Source organism: Castanea sativa, chromosome 1 (genome assembly GCF_040712315.1).
Source record: "Castanea sativa cultivar Marrone di Chiusa Pesio chromosome 1, ASM4071231v1".
In the NCBI taxonomy this organism is placed as follows: domain Eukaryota; kingdom Viridiplantae; phylum Streptophyta; class Magnoliopsida; order Fagales; family Fagaceae; genus Castanea; species Castanea sativa.
The window spans coordinates 58,354,407-58,368,055 of NC_134013.1; the positions used below are offsets into that span (position 1 = coordinate 58,354,407).

General features: G+C 35.4%; 1 protein-coding gene across 1 annotated transcript; it reads right to left on the minus strand.

Annotated features, from left to right (window-relative positions):
• Positions 1-1,224: 1,224 nt before the first annotated feature.
• LOC142622372 (UTP--glucose-1-phosphate uridylyltransferase) lies at positions 1,225-10,576 on the minus strand. Its single transcript, XM_075795825.1, has 20 exons — positions 10,176-10,576; positions 9,927-9,974; positions 9,643-9,734; positions 9,280-9,370; positions 8,949-9,009; positions 8,777-8,854; positions 8,636-8,686; positions 8,455-8,528; positions 7,106-7,178; positions 6,947-7,004; positions 6,736-6,848; positions 5,394-5,426; positions 4,177-4,229; positions 4,036-4,111; positions 3,881-3,937; positions 3,682-3,765; positions 3,469-3,567; positions 3,281-3,385; positions 1,556-1,627; positions 1,225-1,465 (listed from the first exon to the last, which is right to left on the minus strand). The coding sequence occupies exons 1-20, from the start codon at positions 10,256-10,258 to the stop codon at positions 1,439-1,441; spliced, it is 1,428 nt and encodes a 475-aa protein (XP_075651940.1). The 5' UTR covers positions 10,259-10,576; the 3' UTR covers positions 1,225-1,438.
• Positions 10,577-13,649: the final 3,073 nt, after the last annotated feature.

The following is a 13,649-nucleotide window of genomic DNA, read 5'->3' on the forward strand; positions in this document are numbered from 1 at the left end:
CTCACTCTCAGACTCCCCTGATCTCTCCCCTGATCTCCGAGAATAGTAGAAGCTCAAAACTTGCTCAAAGCCCCTTTATTGGTCTCGCAAAGGAAAGTGGTAGTCCTGTGTTTTTCTCTCCCTCCCAGTTTTTACTTTTTATCCCTTCTCCCTTTATGCTCTTCCTTTTTGTGTGTTGTGTGTATTTCCCAATACTAATAGCAATCCAGACCCAATCCACCGCACAATTTCCCCAAAACAAATTAAGTACCCCCCCCCCCCCCATACAAAGATTCCAAAACTCTTCCTTTCTTCACACCCCTAAAGTTTGGGAGTGATTGGATTTTACACCTTGAAGTTTCAGAATTTAGATTTTACCCCCTAACGTTTAGAGGTGTTTGGATTTACACCATAATGTTTCAGAATTTGGATTTTACCCATTGTATTGGCCTTTTAGGGCTATTTGGAATTTACGTCCTAAAGTTTCATGATTTGGGGGTGTAAAATCCAAACATCCCTAAACCTTAGAAAGTAAAATCCAAATTTTAAAACATTATAGTGTAAAATCCAAGCACTCTTAAACCTTAAAAAACAAAATCCAAATTTTAAAATATTAGAGTATAAAATCCAAACATCTTAAAACTTCAGGGGGTAAAATTTAAATTTTGAAACTTCAAAGTGTAAAATCCAAACACCCTCAAACTTTAAGGGTGCAATTTGCAATTTACCTAAATAGTTGTATATATAACGATTAGGGTTATAGAAAAAAATGCTATTAATTAAATTAAGGTGGAAAGCAATATATATCTAATAATGAAAAATATTAGTGTTTTTTTTTTTAACAATCAAATCTTTTAAAAATCTACGGTGTTAAAAAAAATGTAAATTTTTGTAATATGTCTTTCTTATAGGTGCTGGTTTGAAATTTTTCCTTACATACAAGGCATGTGGTATTTATTAAGTCTATCAAGAGAACTGCTAATGTAATTATCCCTAACCTCCCAACCAATAAAATGTTGTTATTTATGCAAATGTGACATCACCTGATAATTTTTTATTTTTTATTATTTGTATTTATTATGAAGGTCACTCATATTTGCATAGATAATGTCATCTTATTCGTTGGGAGGATCACATCAATAGTCCTCCGGTGTACCTAATAATTTCTTGTGGTATCGATCTAATGGGAAGAAAAAACTTAAATGGTGCAGCCGTAAACTGGACTTGCACAATGAAGAAATTTGCTCATCATAAAAACTCATTTTAGCTTTACTTCTATGCTTTCCGATAAAATTCATTCATGAAACAAAAAGGAAATTGGTAAAAAGACTAAATGCCTTTCATAATTTAAACACACTGCAACAAAAACTGTGCCTTTATTTCAGAATACACAGCATTGCACAACAAAGAAAGATCTTCGTGAAGAGCACGCTCTCCAAAACTTTTCAAAGCAACTTGATCAGATATCTTCAGGGCCATTGATTTCCTGGATAACAAAATTATATATACACTCTCAGCCCAAATAACACTAAAACATCATGGCAATGTACAGAAGGTCCAAATTCTAGCTTTTTACCTTGTTTTCAAGTACAGCTCCATCAGGTATTTCTAACTTAGCCCCAGGTTTTGCAACAATAGTCACCTTCCCCTTCAAAAATAAGACCAATATTACCAAAGAGTCAGTTACCAAGAAAGAATCTAATCTGAAGGCAAGTAAAAGTAAAATAATAATGGAAATTTAATAATTAGTTATGCCTATATTGTTCATTAAAAGAAACCTGTGCAAACTGATTGTGGTATTATTTATAGCAGTCCCCCATCCCCCCCCCCCCCATTAAACACAGAGAGAGAGAGAGAGAGAGAGAGAGAGAGAGAAGAAGAAGAAAAGAGAGAAGGGAAGACAAGATTGGAGATTTGTATACCCCATGAAATTTGTAGATAAGTGTATGACATATTTAGAGATGTACAGGAATATACACACTTCTATATACCTATTTGTTCTGTACCTAACACGATTGACTACACCATTTGAAGACCATGTTACATATAGTTTGCTAGTACAAAAAGCTAGGAGGGATTGCAAAACTTTGGTTCGCATAGGTGATAGTTTTGCACCGAGCAAAATCATGGAGCTACCATCATTGTCATTGTCATGAGGCCATCATCAGCATTATCTTCATAGAATCAGGATCCATCATCCATCTTTTCTGGATATATCTATCTTGATAGTATAATACTAGTAAAAAAATCTATTAAAAGGTGTTGTCCGTCCATCAGGTTTCATTTCATCACTCAAACTGCATCAGACAAACCCCCTATCCCCACCTCACCACACAACCAGGCAAACATATGAATGCTGGGATAATCACAAAATTACTTCAGCAAATCAATTTCCCCCTTAATCAACAATTATATAACCTTGGAATTTGCATAAACTTCAACCAATACACTTTTAACATGATTTTAAATAGAATGATTTATGTCAAGTTGAATTACAACTGACCCATCGGATTAACAGACTGCTAGAAACTTGGTTTTAAAACAACAATGCTGACAGAGGACTGCCTACATTATCAAGCATGGAAATGACAATAATTCTTTGTTTGGTAGCGAGGAAAGAAAAATGTGAGGAAGGGGGAATAAATGAAAGAAAAGATTTATTTCATTATAAGCTTCTGATAGGAGGGATATAAAAGTGGAGAAATTCCTGTTATGCTCATGTATTGAATTGATTTTAATATACTATAGAGGATAAGATTGTAAAATCACCTATAAGATTGTAAAATCACCTATAACATTTTCTCTTCTATTTTTTTCCCATCTTGGGAAGATTAAAAATGGTGAACTCAGATAAAAAACAATATCTTATTTTTTTCCTTCCTTTGACTTTTCTACTCTACCAAACAAGAGAAAAGATCAATCCATCTTCCATTTTCTCTCCATCCATTTCTATCCTCACTTTTCTACCCTAGTAAATGCAAGTTCCTAAGAAACAGTTTTTGCAAACAATAACAGTCATGAAAAATTTTAATTACATATACTTTTGATAGAAATTCATAAGTTGGAACATCTTTGAGAGACTTGGAGCTAAAGCAGCTTGGAAAGAGAAAAAAGACTAGGAAGAAACATTTTTAGCAATCAATTTATAAGGCGGTAAAATTGCAAATGAATCAGACTGATTTCAAAAAATATTAAAAATTCCAATATTATATGCCAAAGTTTAGTAACAATCTACCAAGATGCCATTGATATAATATTGAAGAAATGAGAAACTGAAAAGCAACAAGGGTACATATAATACCTTGAGAGTAATATTAGCACCGAACCATACATCACCAGTCACCTTAAGGCTATCAAGCTCAACAATACTAGGGATAGACTTGAATCGATTCAAGAAGTTGCCAACCTGTTAAGGAAATTAAAAATTCACTATCAATGTCAAGAGTCTTCATGCATCTCACAACACCAACTCACAAAGATAATCTTCACCTTCTTAAATTCAGGCCCCAATTCAATAGAAGGATTTGCAGGATTTGTCCTCTCTTTATTCCGGATAACAAAGCCATCTTCTAATGTATAGAGATCAGACTGCGCCAAAGAAGAGGAGAGTGAGCAAGGGGAGGAGAGAGAGAGAGAGATTTTAGACAAGCATCAAATTACCACCTAAGTTCCCATGCCTAATGTCAGAGAAGAGATGGTAACCTGGACAAGAAGCAAATCCGAAGTTGCCTTCACAGGAAGAAATCGAGATCGAGGTACATTGTTACCAATAGCATTATCGAAGAACTGGTTGACATGAGACAGTAAGAATTACAAGATCAATTTTTGACTCCAACAAACATGTTAAGAATAATGATTAGCAAAAAAAACATGTTAAGAATAATTTATGCATAACAAATACCCTAATGGCTGCACCAGCAGCAGTTTCCAGCTGAAGAACTTTGATTCCCTCCACTTCCTACAAACAAGATTAACTTCTCCCAATTACTTGCCCGTCTAAGCATCAGAAATGAAGAGCACAAAATAAAGCATCACTGTTAGAAAAATAGAATATACCTTTGGGTTTGGTATGATCTCCATCTTTAATGCATCAGCCTCTACAAGCCTCTTAATTGCCTTCAAGTTAGCCCACCTGTGTGAAATCTTGTTAGTATTCAATCAATGTATGTAAATTTCACTTAGGCCAACATGACTTACAAATTATTCGTGTTGAAGATTTTGAACTTCTCTATTGACTTGAATTCATTGACCTGTTTCAAAGAAAGCACATCACATCAACACACACCAAAGACATTCACTAAATAAAATTTACATTAAGATGACCACATTGTGTCAAATGCACACTGTTTGTATCAAGCTAATACAAGTAACTGCAGACCACCTCACAGGGAGGCAGGAGCATGGTGATCACCATATATTTTCTCTGGTATGACAATCTCAGTGTCATCTAAGGTGATCTGCCAGCACAAGGCATCTTTAAAAAGGCAAGTTCAGAAACACTATGGTCTTTGTTACAATCCCAGTGCAGATATTGATTGAAGAGAGCATAAGTCTATGCTTTACCAACAATTATGACAGTTTAAGTAGCAATTTTCAGAACAGAAAGAAAGGACCAAGGAGGAGTAGGTGTCCCCCCATACACTACACCATTCCTTTATTTCTGAAACATACTTCCTATTATTTTTATTTCTTTTGCAACTCTTGCAGCTCAGTGCCTATAAACTAACTTATTGTTGCAAACCTAGGGCAATATCTCAACACAATTACTAAGAAATTTGTCTATTTGTTTGGATAATCTGACCTAAAATTTCTGATTGACTGGTGGAGATACAGACCCAACTCAAGACTTACTTTCATAATGTCACCTCCCTCATCAAATTGATACTTTAATTTTTTTTTCATAATTCATTTCTCCATGGTATGACTACCGTACAAGGATTGAACCTATATCCTCACCCCCCATCCCTAGTATTGGGAATTATCCCGTAATTAGTAACTATAAATAGTTATAAGCCGTTGTGCCGATTATTTTTTAGCACACCACCCCCTCTTCTGTTGTTTCACATCCCTACTTACATCATGAAAATTAGTTCTTTTGGTGTTTAGGTATGCCAAACATAAAATCAATAAACATTAGCTAGCTGATGCCTCACTAATTAATTTATTATGCCAATTAGATTATATCCATATAATACATATAACAATCTAATCTTAGGATCAATTGAACAGTCAATTCGAATTTCAAATGTACAATCATGTAGCTGGGTGTAGTGTGTGTCGGCTTGGCTATATCGCCTCTAGCCTTCAACAACAATGAGATTCTGGACAATGAAAACATTACTCACTTGCAGGGAAATTAAAATGACAAAGGAGATCGAAAGAGGAGAAAAGAGTGGAATAGAACAAGAACTTACATGTTCATCAGGAACCTGTGCAATTTCCAGTAGCTGCATCATGTAATTAAAAATAAATATGTTACTAAAACCCATCAATTCGAAAAAAAACAAAATCTTGAATGTATTACAGTTGCACATAACGCTTATAAGTACTGGACTAATCTTGAAGCAAATTCACATTGCCTACAAACTAAAACCGCAATTTAAATTCCTTTAGATTCTTTGTTGAATCGATAAGCTATGAGGGGCAGGCTTTGAAAGCAATATCAAGCTAAACATCATTGACAAGAGAGTAGTTGGGCCAAATAAAAAGGTAAATCCTAGGAGGAAATATGTGTAGCATTTCGCCAATGAGCTCCAGCTCAACTGGCACCAAAGTTCATGGGTTCAAGACCTACCAGGTGGGTGTGCAACTTACCAATAAATAAAATAAATTAAAAAACGTGTAGCATTTTCCACTCAGCTAGCTATAAAAACTTGCCATCATCAGCCTGATCTTAAAATATTATGTTTCTTGTATGGGTGACTATCTGCTATATTTCCTCTCAGCTATCTATAAAAACTTGCCATCATCAGCTTGATCTTAAAATATAATATTTCTTGTACGGTGACCATCTGCTATATGTTGTATTCTTTTTCAAAAACTGACCAAAATGAGAAATTTTGGAAAAGCAAGTGATAGAATTTGACTGTATTACAACAAAGCCCTAATCCCAAAACTTTGGGTCAGCTATGAATCCTCAACAGCCTAATCAGGGATTGGCCACATGAATCGTTTTCCACCATCCTAGTCATACTCTCTGTTATTTCCTTAATTGACATATCATTTTTTACCACTAATAATTTTATTTTTAGTATTATCCTGCATTTTTTTATTCATCTCCTCAACTTGAATCAACTCATTTTTCCTCACTAGTGCATTACTTGCTCTCATTTGAACATGATCAAACCATCTCAAGCGATTCTACCTCATCTTTTCATCAAGAGGGACCACCATCTCAAGCAAATTTTCTTATTTCAAATCCAACATTTATTTATAGTTAATATCAATTAGAAACCATAAAAATAATATCTATTATATAAATAATAAATCAAAGAAAATTTGGCATTCTTAACCAAAATTAATTTCACACTCAAATAAAATTCCCAAAAGTTTTATGCAAAAAGAAAATCATTTTTTAATGTTCTTGACTTGAAATTCTTGGTTGCAAGATTATAAGCTACATAACACTAATTTATCCCAAGTAATGCGCAATTGAGCATCTAACTAAAATCAACCTCAAAACCTCTATCATGCTTCAAACAAAACAAATCAGAAGATTGTGAAGAAAAAAACACCAAAAATGCAAGTTATATATACCTGAACCCTTCCTTCATAAGAAATGAGAGTACCACCTTTCACATCAGCCAAGGTTTTGGGTGTCACTTCCATACAGTATTCATTCTTGTTGTGAACCAAATGATTTAAAATTTCTAAGAAATCAAGTTAAGGATAATGGAAAAAAATATGCACTATTATCAGAAACAAAGCTAGAATCCACAAGGATCACCAAGAGCCAGTAAGAGGATACTCAAGTCAACAACAGCACCCAAGTTATCCGAGTTGGCAATAAACACATACTCCTTACCCTGAATCAGGCAAAAGACAGGAAAACAGTAAAGGATATAGCTTATGCATGGACTGGTATATAAGTCAGCATTCAGATCATAAAATCCACCATAGCACCAACCTGTGATAACAGCAAATCAAGTTTGCCACTGTTCCTCAAGGATGGAAACACATCACCGTGCCCAGGTGGATACCTTCATGTGCATATAGTACTCATAAGTGGAAAGGAAAAATTAAAAATAAATAAGCCACTAACAAGAAAAAATAACTGTTAGTACTATTGACATGGGTTTTTTTTCTTTTCAAATCTCTAATCAAAGTAGAAGTAGAAATTGAAGCCTATAATCAGGGGAATATGTTTCAACAAAGATGAAGATACTGAAATAATTTAAAACCTCAACAAATTTATAAATGTCGATGCTATTCGAGTGGAGATAGCTTGACCGACAAAATATAAGACAAACTTTTACCCTATAGTAGTCAACAATTTTGCAATGAAAATGTTATACTAATAAAAAATTCTCTAGATCAGACATCCAAGTGAGTATAGCTTCAAAATTTGCTTTAGGTGGAGTGCAGAAATGGTTGCCATGGAAAGGTTAAGAGTTACACAATTAGGAAAAAAAAAAAAAAAAAGAGGTTCAACTATTCAAGAGAATAGACCTTGAATTTTCATGTGGTAGATTGCAGAAACGATGGTATTTAGAACCATTTTTTTCAATAGTTACAAAGGCGGAGGAGAGATTTAAACCCTAGACGTCTCTGTTAGATACACCAAGTATGGTGGTTTGGAACCATCTTATAAACAGCGAAAAATATTTCCAGTTCATAATGGGGGAAAATCATTAAATTTTAATATAAAAATCACTCATTGTTTCACATGACAGTATAGTAGAACGAGTTTACAAAGAAACAAAAATAAAAATTTTCACATAATTAGGGCTCAAAAGAAATTGGAATAGGAAAAAAAAAGTACATTAGTTCTTACTTCTTGGGAAAGTTAACAAAAAAATAATGATAAATATTTCCAACATAATTGGGGCTCAGATGAAATTGGAACGGAAAAAAGTAGAAGTTTATTGACTCATTCATATGCCACATTAACTGCCCATGGGATGATGCCTACAATCAACTTCCCAACTTCTTTCCATTTTTACTAAGAATCATTCTCATATTGCTGGATAATTTGCAAATTTTTTATCCTATTAAGTGATGGATAAATTTCCAAATAGTAGCCCATAGTAAAAATCACTTTTCAAAATTTTCTAACATTGATTTTGCAGCTAAAAGAGGTGAGGTCTTAAGCTAAAACCATCACCTGGCTTCCCATAAACAGAGGTCCATAAAAAGGGGGCACAAAAATAGATCAAATTGTACATCAATATCTAACCAAAGCAATTAGTGAACTAGTGACTTCAAAGTTATATAATTCTAATGCGAAAGCCATATAATAAAATTAATTAATTATACCATCCATCCTTGCCAGTCACTCCTTTGCTTGGCAGTGGACTGAAGTCTTCAGCAACCAGACGAGGATACTGGCTCTGTGTAAATCCAAAGATTCAGGATAAATTATAAATTCATTTTTTTGAATTTTCAACAGTCATAAGGTACTTAGTAAAGCAGAAATTTCAGAACTAGTATTGCAGACCTGATTAAAAGTATGAATTTCTACATTTGCGCCAGAGTACTTTTCCACTATCTGAACAAGAAAACAAACTTGTTAGTTCAATAGGAAAATATATTGAAGAAGAGATTACTGTATATGTGAGTCAAAGTAGACACGATTTACCTTCTGTGTATCATCATGGGTGTTGAATGAATTCATTAGAAGCAGGGGAACATTGCACCCGTATTGTTTGTTGAGATTCTATAAACAATCGAAACTGTTAGTTGCAAGCCAAGACACAACCCCCCCCCCCCAACCCCCCCTTTTTTACAAAACAGAAAAGACAAATGATAACCTCAATCTGGATAACAATCAAGTCAAGAAATGTCAGCCCATTTCGAACTTCAATGACAGACCTGCATGCATAAAATGAAATTTTGTTTAATAATAAATTGAATTATATCTCTTATATCCCATTATGAAGTAAATTTATTAGTAGATGAAAAATAATTTCAAAATTGAGCTCCACACTTTTGTCATACTACTAATTTAATAGGATTTAACAGAAATTCATTTGAAAAAAAAAATGAAAACACCTAGATAATAAAAAATTTAATGGGCTTTTTGAAGGGTATACAAATACATAAGCAACAAGACAACAGAAAGATTGGACTAAAAACACATACTTGGGACCAGTACAACCCATTGTTGTTCCCAGACCTCCATTAAGCTTTAGCACAACAAGTTTGTCCAAAAGCTTCTTTGTCTCCGCGGGATCTGCATCCATTTACATATATATAAAATTTAATAAGCTTCAAATCAGATCAGTGGAAATTCATAAAAATCAAGTTATTAAATTTCATTTTTTTTTTAATAACTTAGGAAACATTTATAAAGAGAAGCCATTTGGACTCGCCTCTAACTAGTAAAACATACGACACCAACTGACCCCGCCCATCAGAACGAGTTGACGAGTAAGCTAAGCAGTTTATATATACTCCTAAAGTTATTAAATTAATGAAAATAAAAGTAAATGTTGGTTGAGTTACCATGAGGAGCGGGTTTCAAGGTATCATAAGGAACCACCACTTCATCAGTTGGGGTCTGGATCTTACTCCAGTCCACGTGTTGCGCTTCGCCACTTTTTCATAATTATAATTAACAATGTCACAACCAAACAAACCATTCATAAGCAACCATTTTTCACAGTAACAATTTCTTCAAATCTATATATAAAAAACAGAAATTATAGGTATCAAATCTTCCATTAACAAAAATAAGAATCACATAACCAACATATACATGCATACATGAATACATACACACATTATACCTGAGAAAGCGAGCGACGAGGTTGATGAAACCGTTTTTCTCATTCTCACTGCAAAAAAAAAATACACAAATAGAAATATAATCAACAAGGATCAAATCAATTCAGATCTAAGATCTTAAAGCTGAATTTATACAGAAGATCCGAAAAGCAGTGAGAAATTACGAAATTCGATTTCGGATACAGTGAAATCGGAACCAAACCGATAAATTTGAATTTAGAGTGAAAAAAAGAAGAAAGAGGAAGAAGTACCTGATTTGGGGAAGGCCAGCTACAGAAGATTTGAGGCTATTGAGTTTCTCGGCATCAGCAGCGCTGAGAGTGGGAGAAGCCATTGTTCACAGATTCCAAAAAAAAAGCTTTCAATCTAAACCACAAAGAATAAAAAAGAAGCTCAGAGAGAAAGATAGAGAGAGATAACGTTTCTGTGTGCGTATATATATGAAAACTGCTTAGGATTTGGGAAGGGTGGTGAGGATATTTTTATATTATTTCAAGACAAACGAAGCGTAATTGTCGCGAGCAAGGCCCTATAACGACGCAATAATAAATTGGGGTGCTTTGGACTGGAAGTTAGAAAGTTTTTTTTAGAGAGAAGAATAGAAGTTAGAAATTAAAATATAGAGTAAATGAAAAAAAAAAAAAAAAAAAAAGGAAAGGAAATATACAGAAAAGAAAAAGACCTCGTAAAGGAATATGCAATCGAATATGACGATTGAGCTGATCTGATTTCTGATCTGAGCTTATTAGCGCCTTGCGCCTTGGCCCCTCTTCCAACGAATCCAATCTTAGAAAATTGTGGCGCCTCTTTTACGCTAAGCTGACACCTCACCCATATGCAGCCAAAGTTCTTTTAAACGGGAAATTGGCAAAAATAGGAAAATAGGCATAAGTTTCTAACTATATAATTAGTTGTTACGATTTGTAAACTATATTTTTTTCTAGTATTTCGAGTATAAGAGACTCGATTTTGGGTCTATAAATCGAGTCCTTGAAGGATATTTTTCACATGTGGCGTCTAGTTGGAAATCGAGTCTTAGAGACTCGATTTATATCTTATATCTATTATGCTTTTCACCTTATTTTTCAGCGTTTCACGTCTGGCTCTGATTCTTTCTTCCCCACTGCCTCTCCCTTGCTTCTTTCTTCCTCCTCCTGATCTGCACAAGTCGCTCCATAGACCCATCGCCGCCGCGCCCAGGTTGTGCGACCCAGGTCCAGTCGTGCGACCTGGCGCGCGGCCCTGGGTCGCGTGGACTGCGCCTGCGCGACCCAGGTCCGCGCACCCAGGTCGCGCGACCAGGCCGCGGATCTGGGGCGAGTGGCCTGGGTCGCGCAGGCGCAAGTTCGCGCGACCCAGGTCCGCGCGGCCTAGGTCACACTACCCAGGCAGCGGATCTGGGGCGCGCGGCCTGGCTCGCGCAGGCACAGGTCCACACGACCCAGGTCCGCTCGACCCAGGCCGCGAGCCCGATCTGGGCAGCCGTGGATCTGGAGGCGTTGGTTTTTTTTTTTCTTTTGATGGGTTATGCTCAGCCCTGAACTTCCTGGATTTTTTTTTTCTTTTGATGAGTTATGCTCAGCCCTAAACTTCCTGGATTTTTTTGGGCTGGCAAATCGAGTGTTAGGTACTCGATTTCCAAGTAGACTCCACGTAAAAAAATTGTCACATCAGACCATAAAAATCGACCTTCAAATACTCGATTTATAGACCCAAAATCGAGTCTCTTAGACTCGAGATGCTAGAAAAAAATATAGTTTGCAAACCGTAACAACTAATTATATAGTTAGAAACTTATGCCTATTTTCCTATTTTTTCCCGAGAAATTTTCATTTTACATATTTTATACTAGAAATGTTACATTAAGGGGCAATTTTTAAAAAAAATATTTTCGATACAAATTTTAAGTAATAAGTTATTATTAATTGTTGTTAGTACATAAAAATGTAATTTTAATAATAGGTATAAATTAGAAACAGTAATAACTTCACATTTATGATCTATTGTGAAAGTGTACTAAACGGAGGACTTCTCAATTTATATTACACACTTAGTACATATTGTCTTTTAAAACAGTAGTGATTCTAGAAAATTTTTCTAGGGTTTGATCCCTAAAGTAAATAACCCGGAGAGAGTGTCTGATTTCAGACCCATTAGTCTTTGTAATGTAATATATAAAATTGTTAGCAAGGTGATAGCTAATCATCTTAAGTCTATGCTTAATTCTAATTTCAGAGACTCATAGTGCTTTTATTGCTGATAGATTGATTACTAATAATATCTTAATAGCATTTGAATCTTTGCACCATATGAAGACTAACTGCATAGGAAAGAAAGGTTTTATGGCGATGAAATTAGATATGAGTAAGGCTTATAATAGGGCGAGGTGAAGCTTTCTTGAAAAAATCCTCTTCAAACTGGGTTTACAAGATTCTTGGGTGGCTTTGATTATGGAGTGTATTACCACAGTGTCATACTCTATTCTTGTGAGCGGGGAATCGAAGGGTCTAATCACTCAATCAAGAGGTCTAAGACAAGAGGATCCTCTTTCTCCTTATTTATTCATGTTCTGTGCGGAAGGGTTAAATGCGTTGATATGTAATGCCACATCAAGAGGAGAATTACAAGGTTTTCTATATGTCGAAATGGGCCTAAACTGACACATCTCTTTTTTCAGATGATTGTCTGATTTTTTGCAGATCTACCTTGGAGGAGTGTAACAAAATTCAAGAACTTCTTGCCTATTATGAAGTAGCTTCAGGCCAAATGATTAATAAAGAGAAAACTACCTTATTCTTTAGCAGGAACACGGACAAGCAATCCCAGGAGGCTATCAAGGTGGCTTTAAATGCACCTGTCATACAACACTACAAGAAATATTTGGGTCTACCTTCTTTCGTGGGACGAAATAAGACAGCGTGTTTTACTCAAATCAAACAAAGAATATGGGCAAGAATGCAAGGATGGAAGGAAAAGCTCCTATCTCAGGCAGGAAAAGAGGTCATGATCAAGGCTGTGGTTCAATCCATTACTGCTTACTCTATGAGTGTTTTCAAGCTTCTGGTTGGTTTATATAAAAATCTTGAGACAATGATTAGGAAATTTTGGTGGGGCAATGGTGATTCGAATAAAATTTATTGGGTCAAATGGAGTTCTTTATGCTCCTTTAAATCTGTGGGAGGTATGGGCTTTCGTGATTTCCAAAACTTTAACAATGCCTTGCTAGCTAAACAAGTACGGCGCCTTCTTCATCTCAAAAACACGCTTCTTTTTAAAGTCTTTAGTGCTAAATATTTTCCGACCGATAGTATCCTTAAGGCTCTTGTTGATCCGAAGTGTTCCTATGCCTGGAGAAGTATTTTGCAAGCTCGAGATGTTATTAATCAAGGGGCAATTTGGAGGGTGGGGAGTGGTCAATTAACAGATATTTGGAATCACCGTTGGCTGCCTAACCTGGCTTGCAGCAAAATTATTTCTCTTAGGGCCGATTCTTCAGTGACTTGAGTTTGTGATCTTTTCTATTATGGTACTCAGATTTAGGATCCTGGGCGACTAGTGGAATGCTTCCTTCCTTAGGAAGCAGAGATGGTGGCTAGGATTCCTCTCTGTGAAGATTGGGATGAGGATATTTTAGTTTGGCCGTTAACTTCAGATGGTGAGTACAGTGTTCGTAGCGCATATCATATGCTTGTTGCAGCGGAGTGCAGTTCTATGCCAAGTTCATC